This window comes from Cotesia glomerata, linkage group LG8 (assembly GCF_020080835.1).
Source record: "Cotesia glomerata isolate CgM1 linkage group LG8, MPM_Cglom_v2.3, whole genome shotgun sequence".
Taxonomy (NCBI): domain Eukaryota; kingdom Metazoa; phylum Arthropoda; class Insecta; order Hymenoptera; family Braconidae; genus Cotesia; species Cotesia glomerata.
Window position 1 is genome coordinate 15,253,290 of NC_058165.1, and position 20,240 is coordinate 15,273,529.

Below are 20,240 nucleotides of genomic sequence, written 5' to 3' on the forward strand. Positions count from 1 at the left end.
ATTGTTGGGTTATTAAGGTATTCATCATGACTCTGTTCGTTATCTTCAGCAACATTACAAGATGAAGTGAGTAATGAAGATAAAGAAGAAACACTTGATTGCACATCAACATTGTGATCTTCATTACTTGATGAATAAATTTGTGGAGATACCGGTGAAAAAGAAACATTTGACAAATCTATAATTTCCTTACCTTCTTCGTCTATACTCTCAGTCGATTGTTTCTTCATACGGTTGTTGGTCAATCTAAGAAATACAAAGGAATCGCGAATCAAGATTTTGTTCACGTGATTGAACAAACGCAATTTCTATGACTAAAATTAGGAAAACAGTTGACCTAAAGGCCATCCGTGCAACTTCCCGCTAAGCGCTTGAATGTTATCTAACGCGTCATTTTTAAGCTTATCGACACACACACACACACACACACACACACACACACACACACACACACACACACACACACACACACACACACACACACACAGACATGGTGACAACCTCGCGAGGACAGTCAGGGAAGCTTCTTGTGACCTTCAAACGTCGAGATCCGATGAAAACTCGATTTTTGCAAAACGGGGTGAATACAATAACTTCTCGATTTTTTAAAATCTTTGATTTTTTTAGCGGGAAGTTAAAAATAAGAAAAAGTTCTACATGAAGGATTATAATGATGACAACATCATAAAAAAAAAAAAAAAACTTTTGTAGTGGGAAGTTTGAAAGTTTTGCAGTCCAAAAATTTTTAAAAATTGCGTTATGAAGACTGAAGTACAAAAGTTAAATATCTATATAATTTACTAAATAAAAATTTGATTTTTGTATTATTTTGAGCTCTCTAAGCTCGAAAATAAAACTGGTCGATGCTTATAAGCTCTTCGAGGTCAAAAGTCTAACAGAAGTTTGATGAAACCGTATTTTTTAAATGTTCAAGCTACCATAAACTTTAGAATGAGTCAACCGATATCCACGCGGTTGGCAGCAATCACTGTATTTTTTAAGTCCCTATAAACATTGTGTGAACACAAATTAATCGGATATGAAATTTTGGATTTTTCTTAAAAATCAATTTTTCGAATTTTTCGTCAACGATATCTCACGAACGAATTAACTGATTTTGATGCCGTTTGCGGCGATCGACGTGGTATTTCATGGTTAACAAAATAATTTTTTACACAAAAATCGATCCGACATGAATTTTACGAGTTATTTGAAAAAATACACTTTTTTGCCATTTTTTCGCTTTTTTCGTCAACGATATCTCGCGAACGAATCAACCGATTCTGATGCAGTTTGCGGCGATCGACGCAGTATTTTAAGTTTAACAAAATAATCAATTACACAAAAATCGATCTGACTTGAATTTTACGAGTTATTTGAAAAAATACACTTTTTTGCCATTTTTTTGCTTTTTTCGTCAAGGATATCTCGCGAACCAATCAACCGATTATGATGCAATTTGCGGCGATCGACGCAGTATTTCAAGGTTAACAAAATAATCCATTACACAAAAATCGATCCGACATGAATTTTACGAGTTATTTGAAATAATACACTTTTTTGCCGTTTTTTTTATTTTTTTCGTCAACGATATCTCACGAACGAATCAACCGATTTTGACTGGCCCGACGGCAATCGACGTGATTTTTCGATCTTAAGAGCTGATTAGTTTTTGGAATTGATCGATACAGCCGTTTAAAAGTTATTCCAAAAAAACCACTTTTGAAAAAAATTTTTTTCTCAGTTTTATTGATATTTCTTGGAATCTACCGGTCCGAATCGGTTCTAGTCTACAGGAAATCTAAGTTCAGTGAAGCTCTTTCGAATGCAACCAGTTTCAATTAAATCGGTTGAGCCAATCAAAAGTTATAAGAGCTTTACATCCACACACACACACACACACACACACACACACACACACACACACACACACACCTCGTATCGGGTTTGCTGGGTCCCGCATCGGGCGCCTCCCCAGGTGGCGGATAGGGGAATACTCGGCATACCTGCGCGCCAGATACGTCGGGTACCGAGGAAATAAAATACTCGGGGCGGACCAAAACCTAGCAAAAGATGATATGGAATGTCAGAAGTATTTCAAACATCGTCTACGGTGCAGAGGAGGGATACCTCAGTACCGGCGACGGAAGGCGTACAAACGGGCCTGAACTCGTCGTTATCAAGCGACCGTTTGAACAGCGGAGTGGACCCCATGGCTCTGCCGTCTAGCAATGCTAGCAATGCTACAGGGAGGACAGAAACAGCTCAGATGGAAGTAGACGCACAGCAAACAGGCGCTCCTCCAAAAAGTGGAAGACCTGTTGCTCCCGTCAACACTAACACATATCGAGGGAGGATCAACTCTCTACCGACTGTCACCGGCCAACAATCGCCAATGGAACGGCTCGGTAGCAAGATCGAAGAGTTGACTGAGTTCATAAAGGACAAGAGAAATCTTCATCATGAACTCAGAAAACTAGTAGCGTCCATTGCCACGGCATATAAGTTGGCCAACAAACCAGCATCGATGTCGGCGACAACCACGCAAACATCTCCGGAGACGACCACAAAACCACAAGCGTTTTTGGTCACTCCTGAGAGAGAACACAGCACGGAAAAGAGAACGAAAAGAAGAGGCCGCTGTCTACGCCCAGCCCTTCTTCTGAAACGGACAAGCCAGCACAGAAAAAAGACAGCCCGGGATAATACCTGGATAAAGGTGACTCGGCAAAAGAAAAAGAAGGAAAGAGAACAGGAGCCAGGGGCAAAAACTACTGAAGCCCAAAACCAGCTAAGTGAGGGCGGCTCAAAAACCGAGAAGGAAAAAGACAAGAACAAAGGCTGTGCTTGTCCAACCAGCTGAAGGGCGAACATACGCCGATCTCCTCAAGGAAATCAAGGCCAAGGTTAGCCCAACAGAGACTGGAGTAGACATAAGGTCTATTAAAGAACGAGGCACGGAGGCGTTCTCCTCGAAATGGCTCGAAAGACCGAGGACAGCAAGGCTTTCACCGATGCAGTAAAGTCAGCCACTGCAAACATCGGCACTGTCAAGACGCTAACACCAACAACAACGATCGAGATCCTTGACCTCGATGAAATCTCTACCGAGCGAAGTCCGTGAAGCACTAAAACGTGAATTCAATGACAGCCTAGAGATCAAACGGGTGAATTTGACAAAACCCACACCACGAGGTAATCGAGCAGCCTTCTGCGAGATCGACGAAAGCTAAATGCGACTAAGGCCCTCAACAAGGCCCGTATAAAGATCGGCTGGGTAAACTGTCGTATACGCCAAGTTGCGAAAGTAACCCGCTGCTTTAAATGTCTCGGGTTCAGACACCACACACAACAGTGTGCGGGACCAGATAGAAGCATGTGCTGCTACAAATGTGGCGGAAAAATCATAAGGCCCTAAACTGCACTGAGAAGCCAAGCTGCTTCCTTTGCACTCGGACAAAGATGCCAAAGACGGTCTATGCCATATTCCTGGTACCGGAGCTTGCAAGGCATTCCGCACAGCACTAGCAGAAGCCACGAAAGGTCAAAAATGACACGCATACTACAAGGCAACCTGAATAGGTGCGCCTTAGCGCAAAACCTGCTGCGCCAACGTGTCTTCGAAGACAAGATTGACGTCTGCTTTATCTGCGAGCAATACCTGAACATCGAAGGCAAAACATGGTTCACAGACAAAACTGGTACGGCAGCAATTTGGATTGTAAACACAAAGAACGTTACTGCCAACAACAGCGGAAGTGGAGCAGGTTTTGTCTGGATTCAAACCCCCACAACCTACTTCATGAGCGTCTATCTCTCACCGAACGAAGGGATTAGTGTGTTCCGACAGAAACTGGCAAGTATAGAAGATGCGATTACTAAGTTCGACGGCGAAGTCATCGTAGCCGGAGACTTCAACGCTAAATCGGCCGAGTGGGGTGCTGCTTTCTCTGACACCAGAGGCAACGAGGTCGCCGACGTCGCGGCTAAGCTCGACCTCATAGTGCTGAATACCGGGAGCACCACGACCTTTAGAAGACCAGGATACCAGGAATCCATCCTCGACATTTCGTTGGCGACTCCAAGGACGGCCAACATGATCGAAGACTGGACTGTATCCGAAAGAATACAGCGGCAGTGATCACCAATTCGTGACATTCAAAGTTGGACTGGAACTTGCCCCGGTTTCACAACGCGACTTTTCTAAGCGGAAGTGGAATGTCAGGAGGCTTGATTCGGAGGCACTGCGAGCTTCACTTGCAGAAGCTGGACTATTCTTCCGAACAATCCGACTCCGGATACCGGCAGCGAGACGGAAAAGGCAGTGCTAAACACGATGAAGGAGATTGCTGCCGCATGTGACGCTTCTATGCCGCGGCTGAAAAATCGGAGTTTCCACAGGCCGGCGTATTGGTGGTCACCAGACATAGCAGAACTCCCGGAGAAATGGCACCAACTACGTCGGCTAGCACCGAGAGCGGCGAACCGCTCTCCACATCACGATCTACTTTCGAACGAGTATAAGCAGGCTAAAAGAACTTAAACCGTGCAATCAAAGCAAGCAAAAGCGAAACTGTGGCAAAGAGATCTGTAACGACCTTGATAAAGACATCTGGGGTAAAGCCTACCAAATTGTTACCAAACGACTTGGAAAGGCTTCACCAGAAGCGCCGAAACCACCTGCCTTAATGAGCAGCATCGTAGCGGAGTTGTTCCCCAAACACTAACCAAGGGAAAGAAGACAGTATGTGAAAAACAATGTAACTGTGGTCACAACCAAGGAGTTACAGGATGCAGCGAAGAGCCTCAAGACAGGAAAGGCACCAGGTCCTGATGGCATCCCAGCATTAGTGATCAAGACTGTAGCCCTGGAACACCCAGACATACTCCTGAACACCTACAACGCATGCTTGGCAACTGGCACGTTTCCCGCGGTCTGGAAGCGGCAGAGATTAGTTCTGCTAGATAAAGGCAAAGGTGGCCCTGTAACACCTTCGTCGTTCAGACCACTTTGCATGCTGGACATTGCTGGGAAATTGCTCGAAGAGCTTATACAGGGAAGACTACGAAACGACATCGATCGTGCTGGAGGCTTTTCCGCAAACCAACACGGCTTCCGGAAAGGACGGTCAACAATCGGCGCAATTCAAAAAGTCGTAGGAACAGCGAGAGAAGCATGGACTGGTAGCCTCAAAGCCCGCAAGGTGTGTCTTGTCCTCACACTAGACATAAAAAACGCCTTTAACAGCGCAAATTGGGGAGATATTTTGGACGCCCTGGAGCACAAATTTGAAGTGGAGCCAGAGAATCTGGCACTAGTCGACAACTACCTGGATGAAAGAAAGCTAATAGCAGAAACCACGGAAGGCCCACAAGAATACGCCATAACGGCTGGCGTGCCGCAAGGCTCAATAATGGTGCCTGATCTATGGAACGCGGACTACGACGAGCTTCTTGAAATCCCGTTGCCAAAGCAGGTGGAACTAACGGGCTTTGCAGACGACGTCGCAGCCACGATAATAGTAAACAGCGTAGAGGAGGCCGAACTATTAGTTCGGGAAACCATTGATGCCGTCGAGACTTGGCTCGATAAACACCACCTGAAACTCGCCAAGCACAAAACCGAGATGGTTGTTCTGACTCGTCAAAAATGGTTCCCAAAACCATTCGCTGTGGACATGGGAGGAACAACATTAACGTCAACAAGGGCCCTGCGCTATCTGGGGGTAACGATAGACGAGAAACTGTCTTTCCGCGAACACCTCGATATTGCATGCCAGAAGGCCAGCAAGACGGTGTCTGGCCTAGCAAGAATTATGACGAACACTACGGGACCAAGAACCAAAAAGAGGAGAGTCCTGCTTGAGGTAGTCCACTCTGTACTGCTTTACGGAGCGGAGATATGGGCTCACATCCTGAAGCAGAAGACATACCGGCGTAAAATGGCAGCGGTGCAGCGGCGGGGTGCTCTCAGAGTAGCCTGTGCCTACCGTACGGTTTCCGAAGCGGCTATATTGGTCATAGCGGGAGCCGCAACTATCGACTTACTTGCGTTCAAAAGGGTGAAACTCCATGACGCTAAAAGGAAGGATGGGGCTACAGGACACGCCGATGTGCAAATACTGCCCGGACAAAATCGACGACGCCGAACACACTTTCTTCAAGTGTGTACGGTGGAAGGACTACAGAAGCAGCACAGAAGAAATTATAGGCACCACGCTTTCTCCGGAAAGCTCAGTAACCTATATGCTTAAAACAGAAGATAACTGGTCAGCTGTCGCAGCCTACGCGCAGCGCGTTCTAAAAACGAAAACCACAGAAAGGGATCTGTAACCAGTAATCAAGAAGTAGGCGTCGCAAGACGCAGCACGGACTGGATTGAAGTAATGCTAACGCGGTTCCGATCCAGTCTTCCCTGTAACGTCTATAGGGAAAGAAGAGAGGAGGATGTTTAGTCGGTATTGTTGTCAATAATATTGACTTCCGAGTCCGACATAACCAGGACAGACATCTCGTCCTGGTATACGTAAATGTATTTTATCTCCTCTATAAAAAAAAAAAAAAAAAAAAAACACACACACACACACACACACACATACATACATACATACATACATACATACAGACATACAGACACCATCGCGGGAAGGGTCAGGGAAGATTTTTAAGGCCTCAAAACGTCGAGATCTGTTGAAAACTCGATTTTTGCAAAACGGGGTAAAAACAATAACTTACCGATTTTTCGAAAATCTTCGATTTTCTTAGCGGGAAGTTAAAAATGTATAAAATATGTAACCGTACGTGTTAATTAATTTTATGTTACTGTAATAAATAATAACATTTGATTTTAAAGCGACCTTGAATAAAGTAAATACACAACTAAAGTAAATACACAAATACAGATGTATCTTACCGTATCAAGACAGATTATAAAAATTTTTTAAGGGAAGTCATAAAATAACGTATCAGAAAGACTATAATTTACAATTTACAATAATATATAAATATACGTACATTTTCATCCTTTTTTTAGTACTGCGCTTACGGTAGGGCTGTCGATTTTTTGCATATGATAACTTTACTTTTTTGTCATCCATGGTCAATTTTTATTTAATAAATATAAAAAAATTAATAATAATAGGTTTGAAATATTACTAACGTAATATCAAATTGAATTATCACAATAATAATAATGATGATATCAATAACAAATAAACAAATGAAAGAAAAAGTAAATAAAATATAGGTTTCGAATTTATTACATGAGCAGTCGGTAAAGATATATAAATATAACTATATTAATAACAAATTTATTATTTCAAAATCTACAATTTGTACGTACAAATAGAAGTGAATTTACATGAAAATTTGCAACTGTTAAGTTAACTATAGAATTTTAAAAAAGTGAATATCGAAAATTTTTTACTGGTGTCATAGTAACAAAAAATAATAAACAGTAAAGTTTGAAAAAGTGTTAAAGGATAAAGGAGATTAAAATTAAAATAAGTGTCTATGAGTGATAATTTATATTTAATTTAATTAATTTAATTCCTATAATTGAGTGATATTTAATTATTTAGCATGTCAAACGATATTTATAATTTTAATGAGGAAGATTTACTGATGTCAACGGATGAAGAGGATTTTTTGTTGGGCGATACGGAGCAAGAAAATGGTAATTAGATAATATATAAATTTCTCTATTAAAATACGTCTCAATCTTTTTCTTAAACTAATTTACTTAAAAGTCTGTATAAATATAAAATGAAAATCTCTGTCAATTTGTCATGATGTATCAAAATATTATTAATATTATGTGTGCCAGTGCAACTTAAAATTAATGTTACATAATTTTTGTTTAAGGCATCTACGAGGAAAGTAAAATTCCAGGCTTCACTCAGAACCAACAACCGCGAACCAATCCGGCTACCCGTCAAGAGATTGAAGAAGCTTTAAACAAACATTTGCAGAATCAGCAAAATTTGAAGAACCTGAGGATTTCATCCGTTGAAAACATCAATCTGCGCAATCATGGCAATAATTTTGGCGAGACTAGTTCTTCAAGTAATGCTCAGGACATTGACAGTCCAGTGGACCTCAGTAAAGTCAATAGTTCAAGCAATAACTCTGGCGAAATAACTGAAGTTCATAATACACCTGAATTCGGCGCTCAAGACACCTTTCATAGTTTCAACATTTCAGCTAACCCTCACGGCTTCGGCGTTCCAAGCAACTCTCACGGCTTCAGCGGTTCAAGCTACTCTCACGGCTTCGGCGTTCCAAGCAACTCTCACGGTTTCGGCGTTTCAAGCAACCCTTACGGCTTCGGCGTTTCAGGGGACTCTTACAGTTTTGGCGTTCTACCTAACCCTCACGGTTTCGGCGTTCCAAGCAACCTTTATGGTTTCAGCGTTCCAGGCAACCCTCATAGTTTCAGCGTTCCAAGCAACCTTTATGGTTTCGGTCCAGGCCACTCACCTGGTTTCACTGCTCCAACCAATAATTATGACAGTGTAAGGGGCGCTGTAAACTCTCAAAGTGTTGTTAGCGGAACAGACAACCCACCTAGTTTCACTGCTCCAAACAATAATTATGACAGCGTAAATGGCGCTGGCAGTCTCCAAACTATTGACGGACCAGGAGATTCTGATAGTACCCCTACTTTAACAAATAATTCTACCAACATAAGGGGCGCAGTCAACTCACAGAGTATTGTTAGCGGACCAAGCAACTCACCCGGTGTCACTGCTCCAAGCAGTAACTCTGGCGGCATAAATGGCGCTGGGAGTTTCCCAACTGTTGACGGATCAGGAAATTCTGTCAGTACCCCTGTTTCCAGCAATAATTCTAACAGCGTAAGAGGCGCTGTAAGCTCGCAGAGTTATAGTGGACCTGAACACCCACCTGGTTTCACAGCTCGAGGTAGTAACTCTAAAGTTACAATAGTACATGACAATTACTTCTATACATATTTACTCGTAAAAATAGAATAATTAATAATAGAAGAAAATAAAAATTACAGGGAACAAACCGGTAAAACGGGGAAAGAATTCCGGCCGACAAAAAAGGTTCCGGAATAGAATATACCAACTTTATCAAAATTTTGACAAAAACACTAAAAATTTACAACCGACTGTCAATTACAACTCCGGTGGTGGGAACTTTTACTTTTATAATACAAAATAAATTTGATTTCTAATTAATTCTAAATTTGTTTGTAATGTTCACTATGTTGTTGAAATATATAAAAAATTAACTTATATATTATTAAACATTATTTTATTATTGTATTATTATTTTGCGAGAGGAACATTCCATATTAGACTCTAGCAAGGAATCATCGGATGGCGCATGTTTAAGGTCCAGGTTCAATATCTTGCCTTACTTCATTTCCTGGGTTTGGTTTTGTTCAGTCGTGAATACTTCTTCTTTATTTGTTGCAATGTCATTTTTACGAAAATATTGTCCATCTTCTACGAAGGGTAAGTTTCTCTGCTGACTATAACACTTCCTAATCATCAAACCCCTTGGATTTCTGAGAGTGACCGATAAATGTATAAACTTGAGCATTTTGCTTTAGTTTGTTACGTATTTCTTCTGATTTATTTATCTGGTTCAAGCCATTTCGAGTGGATCCAAACACTCCTCGTTTGATGATAAAAATTCCCCGCACACCCACACTTAGAAATTTCCTATCAGCTGACCCAGCGCAGGCGTTTAGCAAAAGAAAGAAGTACTCCTGAAAGTCGTTATTTATCCGTTTCAGGTCATTTTGAGTCGATTCAGATGCTCCTTATTTGATGATAAAAAATTCCCCGCGCACACACTTAGAAAATTGTTCACTAACTTACCCGGCGCAGGCGTTGACCAAAAAGTACTCCTGAGAGTCAAGTTATTTATCCGTTTCAGGTCATTTTGAGTCGATTCAGACGCTCCTTATTTGATGATAAAAAATTCCCCGCACACCCACACTTAGAAAATTTTCTATCAGCTGACCCAGCGCAGGCGTTGACCAAAATAAAAAAGTACTCCTGAGAGTTAAGTTATTTATTCGTTTCAGGCCATTTTGAGTCGATCCAGACACTCCTCATTTTATGATAAAAAATTTCCTGCACACTTACACTTAGAAATTTTACATGAATTCTATGATTTATTTTATTCTCTTGCAATAGTGTGAAGTTGCTATTTAATTTTCCCGCGACAACGTTCATGTGTTTCACGTTCGCTTTGTAAACACAATATGTCGGTTGTTTACAAACGTCAAACTGTGTTGTGAAAACTTTTTTACGATATTTTGGCTACATATGAAGAATTTATGCTTGTAAGTTATTTTTTACTTATTCTCTATGCTTTTATAATATGAATTACGTTTAATTTTTTACACCTTATTCCCTAATTATTTTACAATTAATTATTGGCGTGAAACACGGAAAATGACATTTCACAGTCAATAAGAACGTTATATTTTTAATTCATATTTATGATGTTTTCCGGTGTAAAACATGTTTTAAATTGTAATATAAATTTTTCTAATTCATACGGAAGCATAAAAATAAACAATTACATTATTTATACCTGTTTCATTTGAATTTTAATCTCTCGAAAATTCAAACTTTTTTTAGTACCTATTTCGGCCGCCAGGCGGCGCCACATATTCTTTAAAAAGTGGGGGGCCCCCCTTAGAGAATGGCCTTAAATTAAAAAACATTAGTTTGAAAATGGCGTGAAAAAACAAGAACGACAGTATACTGGACCGCGTTCCGTTTTAAATAGTAACCAGTATAACTGACTATAAAGAAACGACATCACAGTATACTAATTTGCCGTTATACTGCGCAGTGCTTACAGTGTATATCGGAACATAGCCATTATCTTAGGGCATTCAACTCGCAGCAAACAAATAAAGGCGGGAAAGTGGATTTAAATTTAAATAATTCAAAACAAATAGTACTGTTACGTTCTCAGAATTTCGCCTAAAATTATTTTTTTTGATTACTTTATAAATATTATATTTTAAATAAATATATCTCGTTAAATTCTCCGAATGCACATTGAGAGATGTCCGTTGCTTCGCTGGTGGCTTGATCAGCAGCTTGGTAACGGAAATCTCGCGATAAGGCATCAGCAGAGAGTCACCGCGGCCGCGGATAGTCCAAACATCTTACGTCAGCATGAGACCCCGGCCTCGATGACTCTCTCAGGGAGTAACCTGAGCTGCAAACATGGCTGAAAAACTGTTTATAAAAAACTAATCTGGAGCTAATTCAGTTAGTAGATCCAGAGACTCTCTAGTGTAAAGAGCTCTGCCCTCCGACTTGAATCTCTCCCGACCCTATTATCCGAATAAATACCAACTATACCGAATACATAGTCCACTATACTTATTATGGGGGCGAGCGCTTAACAAGCTGTTCCACCCCAAATAAGAAAACCTTTCGGCGGGAGCGCTAGCCAGCGTTCCGCCAACTTAACCCATCCTGCTGGTCGAGCGCTTATCAGCGTTCACCAGGTTCCAGTCTCTTCGGTGCGAGCGCTAGCCAGCGTTCCGCCAACACCAAATCCTCCAGTTCATGTCTCGAGGAAGGCGATCGCGTCGATCCGGTCGCTCAGTACAACGGGGCCGTCGTCTCTTAGCCCAACCGTTCAGTTTGTCGGCAATTAATAACACAAACCCAGTTGAACCGGAAGTAGAGGTAGTGCGGGCAACGAAACCGTCGTTGCGAATAATCGACGACGAAATACTCGTCGAACCGCGTGTGAAAGTAGTACGAACCGCCGAAGAAGACTCTCCAAAATCACCGCCTCCTTCGTACCAGGGTCAAGAGGGTCAGTCCATTCCAATCAACAACAACCGCCCTGCCTTCTGGACGGACATCACCAGGACTTGGACACTGACTCCCGTTGAGATTCCCGAAGTTCGGCCACCAGGAGGAGTCATCCCGGTCGACGACCCTCGATACGGATACTACTCCGAGGAGTATTTCCAGAAGACCGGCCACGACACGTACCCGCCTTTCGAGGCTAAGTCGTTGGAGAAACGGGGTATTATTTGGGCTGACTTATGGGGCCAATAATGGTGAGTCCCTAAAATATTAGTTAGGTAAAGTAAGCTCATCTGTGACGGCACACCGGGGGTCAATAGATCACCCAATGATGCCAAACCTGAATTTATTCGACAGTTCTTAATTAAATTTTTTCTTTCAATTTAAAAATCGTCCCTACCAATTTAAAGGCGTAATAAAATAAATACTAAAAATTGAGAACGTAACAGTACGTTTCATGAATTAAAACACTTGCAATCCGAGGAACAAAAAAAATTTCTTTGGAAATTTTTACATAGTTTTCCCCGAACATTTCCTACTTTTATAGATTATATCAATTATTTCATCGTGTTTTCCGACTTTCCCGCTTGTGTCGATTTTTTATTATTATTGTTGTTATACTATGAAGTTTCTTAATTTTATCTATTTTATCTATATAGCTGCGATTAGCCCCACGGATACACGTTTCACAGAAAATCGGATATACTGATACACTCACATATACCCTATACCTATTTCGCGTGCCTAATGCCAAAAGGGCGTATTACAGCAGTTAGATAGGATTCCATGCCAAAAGGGCGGATAAAAAAATTTTTTTTGCCATTCTTTTTAGAATTGCTCGAAACGTAAAGATCTGCAGAAAAAAACTTTTTGACGCACTAATGCCAAAAGGGCGTATCTTAAGATATACGTCTAAAGTCTAAAGTCAAAAGGGTGTATGAAAAAAAATCAGTATTTTTCGAAATTTCGAAACACAATCTTCAAAATTGTCCGAAGAAGGTTTGTATAAAAAAAAATTTTGAGAAAGTCAACATTTTTGATCCCTGAATGAAAAAAAAGTATTGAGACAAAGAAAAAAGTATTGAAAAGTATTGGATTGACAAGAAAACCAATACTTTTCTTTTTGTCTCAATACTTTTTTTTAATCAGGGATAGTAGTAACTTTAAATTTTCATTATCTTGGACAGACCAATGATTAAAAAAGCATATGAATTAAAAATTTTTTCACGTAACAAAATGTTCATATTTTTTATAAATTTATCTTTTTTCAGGCGAAAATGTATAAGATGCAGATAGAGAAGGTGCAGAAATTGTACCCCAATAAACTTTACGTATTTTGATATTAGTTTTTTCTTGTATATGAATTAAAAATTTTTTCGCGTAACAAAATGTTCATATTTTTTATAAATTTATCTTTTTTCAGGCGAAAATGTATAAGATGCAGATAGAGAAGGTGCAGAAATTGTACCCCAATAAACTTTACGTATTTTGATATTAGTTTTTTCTTGTATTTTTTAATTTCGAATAATTATAATAATTTTTTGCCCGCTATAGCTGCAATAAAAGATATATTTTTGTTTAATTGTATACCTTAAGCGCGAGCGTAGGTATGCTCTACTCTCACCTAAAAATTCAAACCACCGATTCCGTTGCGTAAAATTGTAGTTAAAATCCATAATATGTATATATAGAATGAAAAACACCTAAACGGGAAGTTAAAAATTATACGCCCTTTTGGTTTTAGATCACTAAATTTTCAGTGTTCTAAAGCCAAAAGAGTGTATAACTTGAGACATACGCCCTTTTGGCTTTGGAAATTTTTTTTTCATTTTTAGGCTTAGAACATGTTTACAAAACGATTGGCACAAAAAAAAAACTATACGCCCTTTTGGCATTAGGCATGCGATTTGTTTTCAGGAATATTTTATTTTTCAAATAATTTTTAAAAGAAAATTTAAAAATTTTCACAATAGTTTTGGATCAATTTTTTGTAAACAAAATTACAAAATTTGCTTATTGTAAATTCTAACGATATACTTTTAAAATATGATTAATTTTTATTTATTTTTTGATATATTGTAAGTCTAAATAAAACAACATAGATTTTTTATAATTTATGTATAATTATGCAAGAAACTCTAATTTATATATGTCACTAATTTTTACATAAAATGCAAATGTAAATTTAAAAAATTGTAAAATCGATACTTAATTCACTAGTGGTGACATCTATGACACAAACAGATGACACTGCTTTCACTCCGACTGGGGTATGTACACAGTTAACTTTTTGTCCAAAAATTTTTTTATCAAGGGGCTGCAAAAGTTCATAATAGTTGTTTTACTACTTCCTACACTCTTGAGGAACACTGCATTGAAACATTAAAACATCACTCAAGTGTAGTCGATGTCGGCTATTGAAATTAACCAACAAATTGTAATATTCATTAATTTTACAATTAAATCGATTTCGAAAAGAATTTAATTTCACTAAATTATCTAATTAAGTAAAAAATGATTTTCAATCGATTATGTCGTCCAGTGGGCCACTTGACACAAAAGGGTAAGCAATTTTTCATAATGACTGATAAAGTTACGTAACAGTTTATTATTGATTGAGGCTAAAATTTTTATATCATTTTGAAGTAGGTGTTCGTCCTTATCACAAGAATGTTGTACCATTCAAACTTGGCAATATGAATGAATTACCAGTGCCTTCAGGATTATGGCAAGAACTTTACGAGAAAAGACAAAAAAAATATCTAACTCTCTTGTTGCTCGAGTTGTCATGTTGATCAGTACTTTCACAATTGTAAGTACTGACGCCTGTATAATGAAAGCATCTTGTTATTCAATTATTTTTAATACTTTTTCTTCTACTAGGCTAAACAAAGTCGGGCACTTTACTTGAATTGGAGCCCTCCTGAAGGAGTGGATTACCCAAGAATCGATTACAGCAGAAAGGAATTATGTGTATCATAAGTTCTTCTAGTGTTCTACTGTATAAAAATAAACCTATTCAAATATCATGTGTATTACAGTCTTGATAACACCACTGTTATTAACGGTAAATAAATTGGATTAAATAAAATCGAATTTTCTAATTCAATACGATGTTGATCATACACACGTGTTGGAGATATTAATCAAGATTATTATCTTAAAAAAAAAAAAAAAAAAAGAAAGTACTGGTCGACTTAACCATAGGCTAGTTTCAAACTTTTCTGTTTTTTTTTTTTTTTTTTTTTTTTCAATTGCCAATTAGAAATCATTCTCAGTTTTTCAAATTTGACATCAGATATATTTACGAACTCCAATTACTTTCAAGGTTTGCAAATCCTGATCGCCATTAAATTATTACAATTTAATTAACATTGTAACGGATTAAAAAAAAATTAGATTATCAGTGGACTGACATGTAATTTTTCGGATCTGTGTACTTATCTATAAAAACACGTTTCTAAAACAAATTTATAGAATTATACAAAAAATAGAAAAAAAAATTAGTAATTATGTTGAGGTGGAGTCCAAGTTATTTTAAGACGTAAACACTAGAAAAATGAAGATATTCACAAGCTTTTTTTTTTTTTTTTTTTGTTTTTTTAACATGTTTTATTTTTTGGCAGATCATTAGTAGTAACTATCTTTATTTCCAAAAAATCAAATTCCATTATGATTTTTGGATAATTTTAAGTTCTGAAAATTAATCCATCATCTTAATAAAAATCAATCCAATAATAAAATTTGAATTGTCAAAAAAAATTTTTTTTTTTTAATTTCTTCAAAAACGATCTATCTCGACTAGATCGTGATTTTAATCCATTTAGTGGTATTTGAGGTTGTTTTTATTAAAGAAAAGATGAGATTCAATTTTAAAATCGATCAATTGTTGAAGTTAATAAAAAAAAATTACATTTTTAAAAATTTTTTTTAAGCTTATCATTTTATTTAAACTGTTGAGATATCTTCCATCCCGTTTTTGCAACTAGTAGACTTGAACGCTAGTTTCATTCGAATTTCAAGCCATCTTACATTTTTTATAATATTTTCTAATATATACTGCCTTTAAAAAGACAATTAATTAAATCAGATGTACTATCAATCTGATTTCGGATGTAATGTCTATCTATCAGCTTGTATGCGATTGTATTTTATGATATTTATTAATAATAAATATAAATTTAGTACTAACAAGGTAAGTTTGATCAGAGTTGAACATAATATTTTCAACTTATTTACTTTGAACATCTTAAGTACTAATTTGTAGGCATATTCTCATATTTCATCGGATTTAAAATCCATTTTAATTTGCAAAATTGCCTAATCGTTGAAAGTCTAATTACATGAATTATAATATTATAAATAACAATTAGTGATTAGACTATGTTTTTATTTAACAAATTAGTAAAACTATACAGTTTCAATAATAAAAAAAATATGAAACGGTATATTTATACATTTTTTTTATTTTTTAATAAAAATCCTGAACATCACAAGATTAGTGAGAATTAACATGTTTTTGCAGTTCGACTAAAGTCAAAAAAGGTTGATCGCATAGCATACAAACACACGAAGCATTGTTATGAACATTTAGATGATCGAGCAATTCTTGTTCATTGTTAAAATTAAGGTCACAAATGGTACAAATTCTACTTTCATTTTGCATTTGAAAATCATCTTGTAGGCATTCAATGATTTTGTCTTTTGTATCATGTGTTTGTATATTTAATGCTAATTCAACATTGGTATCAAATTTATTGTTAGACTGAGGATATGAACGTTTGACGTCAGATTGAATTCCTTGAGACTCTTTTATACTATTAGCTTGGATAATATTTACGAGATTTGAATTATCATCGGCATCGTCGAATAAATGTTGTTCGACATGAGCTTCAAGCTTTTCTTCAGTACTTAATGTATGTCCACAAATGGCACATTGAAACGTTTTCATACTTGTACTTATGTTATTATGTTCTTTGTTGGTATCATCACAATGCTTCTGTAAATGTTTTTTTAATATTTCATTACCTGTGAATTTTTTATTGCAAATGAAACATGTGTAAAAATTTTCAAGATCAGCAGTGAAAACTTTGGAAATTTTTTTATCTTTTTCATGAATTTTTTTGTGATTTAGTAACAAACTATCAGTACAGAATATTATATCGCATTTATCACACTTATGATGATACTTAGATAGTAATGATTTACAAATGTGTGTTTCAACTGAATCAGCTTCTACACTTTCATCACATTCTTTACAACGCATTATATTTTTTAGAATTTTTTTCGATAGCACTTGTTCTTCTTTATGAATATTAAAATGCTTTTGAACGTTTAATTGACCATCAAATGACCTACTGCGCGCTCTACGAACATGTTTCTTGTCATTTAAACCATCGTTATTTACGTCAATTGATTCTTTTTTTTCTTTAAGATTCTTCAATACTTTAATATCATTTCCATTGCAATAATTATTTCTTTCATCAACATTATGTACTTGATTTTTATAACAATTTAAACTTGTTAAATTTTTAGGTAATTTGTGAGAATTTATATCGTTTTCAATATTAATTAAATTCAAATCTAGACGATCTAAGAAAATTCTTGGCTGAAAAACTTTTGATTTCATAGCAGCTTTAATAAATGCAGTAGAAAATGTTTTCTTATGATGAAATTTATTGATGGTTTTACATTGTATAACCTGATACTTATTCAAATTCTTTTTAACGGCTTTTTCAACGATAACTTTCAATTGTTGTTCTAACGTTTGAAATGGTTCACGAGATTTAATATTCTCACTATCCATACCTTCAGAACAATCTTTTTCATTGATTAATTTTTTTTTTAAATCTTTATCAATAAATGACGCTAATTTAAATTGAAGATTTTGTAATTTTTCTAATTCAGTTCCTTCAATTTCTATATTTAAACAGCGCTCAACAAATTTTCCGTCTTCCATCAAACATTTATTAGATGATTCAATACGGCACAGTTGAAGCGCATTCATAATATCTATATTTTCTTGTTCATGAGTTATAATATTACCTTCATGATTTGACAGTAATTTTAGAACATTTGATAATTGATTAAAATTTGATAATTCAGATAAAAATAAACTTGATGTTATGATAAACATAGCATCACCCATTACTAATTCTGACTGTATAGATTGCGGTTCAAATTGATGATTTTCATTTGTTGAAAAATTAAATGACTTTCGATGTTTTTTCAACGAAGATAATTTCAACGTAGCATCCGAGTTAATGGAATCTGTATCAGAATCATTTTCACCAGTTGCTGCTAATAATGCACGCTTTCGAGCTACCCAACGTTGCGTAGATGCCATTCTTTGCTCATTAGTACGTCTAATACCGGAATACCGAGTTTTTATTAGAGATTCTGTGGTTTGTTTACTTTCAGATGAATTTTCCGTTTCATTTTTTGATGTTTTCAATGAAAATGGTGATTGAAGCATGTTTAAGTTAGTTTTATTACTTGCTACTTCAGAATTTAATGCTTTTAACGGTTGAAAATTGATTTGTGACGATTCATGAGTTAATTGCATGAGATCATTATCATTTGTTAAATCGTTTATGTTGTTTACCGAATTTTTCTAAAAAATATTGCCAAAAGATCTTTTTAGTATTTAATATTTTCAAATTGGAATCAGAAAAAAAATAATACGTACCTCAAGAATGGATAATTCATGACTATCGGACAAGTTTAACAAAAATTTATTCGAATTTATTAACTGCTGCTTAAAGTCATACCACATATCTAATTTATATAAGCAAATGTGACAAATTTTTTTTGGTAAATCATTGTCATTATCAATCTGAAATGTAAATAATGAAGTTAATAAGAAGAAAACAATGATAAAGGGATTATTCATTAAATGTAAAACTTACGACAGTGGATATCGATGCCGCAAATTCTTTAATTTTAATAAATATTTCAGGTCTAAACATATCAATCATACTGTTACTATTACTTAAACAAATACGACACTTATAAATCATACAATTTTTTATACAGCTTTCTGACATCTTCAGGCCGGTATTCTTTATTTTGAATGTATTATACTTATTTGATTAGAGTATAAATTATTAATAAATACGGTGATATTAACTTAAGCCTACAGAAACCTGAACAGTTATTAAATCAATAAAAAGTATACTGAAATCAACAGACATTTTAACATTTTTTAGATTTTTGTAAGAATTACATTATTATGATGAAAATTTAGTTAAAAAAAATTCCATACGTAGAAATTAAATAGTTACCGAAATGAGACGAAAAAATTTTTTCGATCGTAAAGCACTCTCTAATGCTTTGCATCATGAGTCGTGCAAAAGAAATGATGAGTCCAAGTTTTCAAAAATATTTTTTTTACCATAATTGACTTTTGTTATAAATATTAAAAAAATTGTCAGATGTTTGCTGATATCAGTATCATTCAATAAAATCTGCTTTTTGATTTACATTTAGGGCCAGTTTTTCAACCCGGGGTTATTATTTATCCAGAGTTTGTAACGATAGCAACATATTAAATAAATATTAGAATAGTACTGTTGCTATGGTTATAAACTCGGGTAAATTGAAAACCCCGGGTTGAAAAACTAGCCCTTAATGTATTAATAAATATTATCGAAAGCAGGAAAGACGAAGGGCAGAGGAAACATAAAACATTGGTGAAGGGAAAGGTTTGTAGGTTAATTAATAAACGAACTAATAAAACGAGTGATAATTGTTGATTTACATTGTTACACACCCGGTTTAGCTTTATAAGTTACATTTTTATCAATTCGTCACAATACGCTGTTTTATTTATCAAATAAGTTCTTGTAACATGTAAATAAATAAATATAATTTAAGTCCGCTACAAAAAATAAAAGTACGCAAGTAATCAACGAATCAACATAAGTATATATGTGGCTGTTCATAGAAACTATGTATGGTAGAAATTTGAAAATTTTATATAAACCCCGCCCGCGCATGATAGAAAATGAATACCATATATACTTGATAAATACAAGTGTGGGTTATTAAAATAGTGGATATTCTGTAAAAAAATGATGGTTAATTAAATGATGAAAACTATACTAGCCAAAATCTGAAAATTTTTAGAATTGTTTTACCGAAAAAAAATTATTAAAAAAAAATTGACATGTAGAAAATTTGAAAAATTTTAAGTGCAATTTTTCAAAAATATTATTTACTCATAATTTTTGTTGATTTAAATTAAAAAATCAAAAATTGTCAAAAGTCTGCTAATTTTAGTATCATAATTAAATAATATTAATTAAAAAAATTAAGGTCCCGTCATAGTACTAATTAAATTTTGAGAATTAAATATTATTTTTCTAATAAATTTTATAAAAACGAAGATAGGCTGACTATCGAAAATTTTACATTATT

General features: G+C 35.8%; 3 protein-coding genes across 7 annotated transcripts; 2 read left to right on the forward strand and 1 right to left on the reverse strand.

Annotated features, from left to right (window-relative positions):
• Window positions 1-6,771: 6,771 nt before the first annotated feature.
• Window positions 6,772-9,260, forward strand: LOC123270165 (protein rtoA-like). The gene is made up of 3 exons (XM_044736106.1): window positions 6,772-7,675; window positions 7,864-8,922; window positions 9,023-9,260. The coding sequence occupies exons 1-3, from the start codon at window positions 7,582-7,584 to the stop codon at window positions 9,184-9,186; spliced, it is 1,317 nt and encodes a 438-aa protein (XP_044592041.1). The 5' UTR covers window positions 6,772-7,581; the 3' UTR covers window positions 9,187-9,260.
• A 4,823-nt stretch (window positions 9,261-14,083) lies between these two features.
• On the forward strand, window positions 14,084-14,913 carry LOC123270992. Its single transcript, XM_044737203.1, is given in 4 exon segments — window positions 14,084-14,385; window positions 14,472-14,576; window positions 14,579-14,634; window positions 14,706-14,913. Coding segments are annotated over 4 exon segments (309 nt in total). The 5' UTR covers window positions 14,084-14,336; the 3' UTR covers window positions 14,805-14,913.
• Window positions 14,914-15,712: 799 nt separating this feature from the next.
• LOC123270966 (zinc finger protein 181-like) lies at window positions 15,713-19,816 on the reverse strand. Of its 5 annotated transcripts, none has more exons than XM_044737156.1 (4): window positions 19,594-19,816; window positions 18,731-18,957; window positions 18,511-18,657; window positions 15,713-18,435 (listed from the first exon to the last, which is right to left on the reverse strand). In XM_044737156.1, the coding sequence occupies exons 2-4, from the start codon at window positions 18,866-18,868 to the stop codon at window positions 16,321-16,323; spliced, it is 2,400 nt and encodes a 799-aa protein (XP_044593091.1). In that variant the 5' UTR covers window positions 18,869-18,957; window positions 19,594-19,816; the 3' UTR covers window positions 15,713-16,320. The 5 variants fall into 5 exon arrangements, with proteins under 5 accessions (XP_044593091.1, XP_044593087.1, XP_044593089.1 ...); XM_044737152.1 differs by having other exon boundaries at window positions 18,731-18,967; XM_044737154.1 differs by having other exon boundaries at window positions 19,582-19,816.
• Window positions 19,817-20,240: the final 424 nt, after the last annotated feature.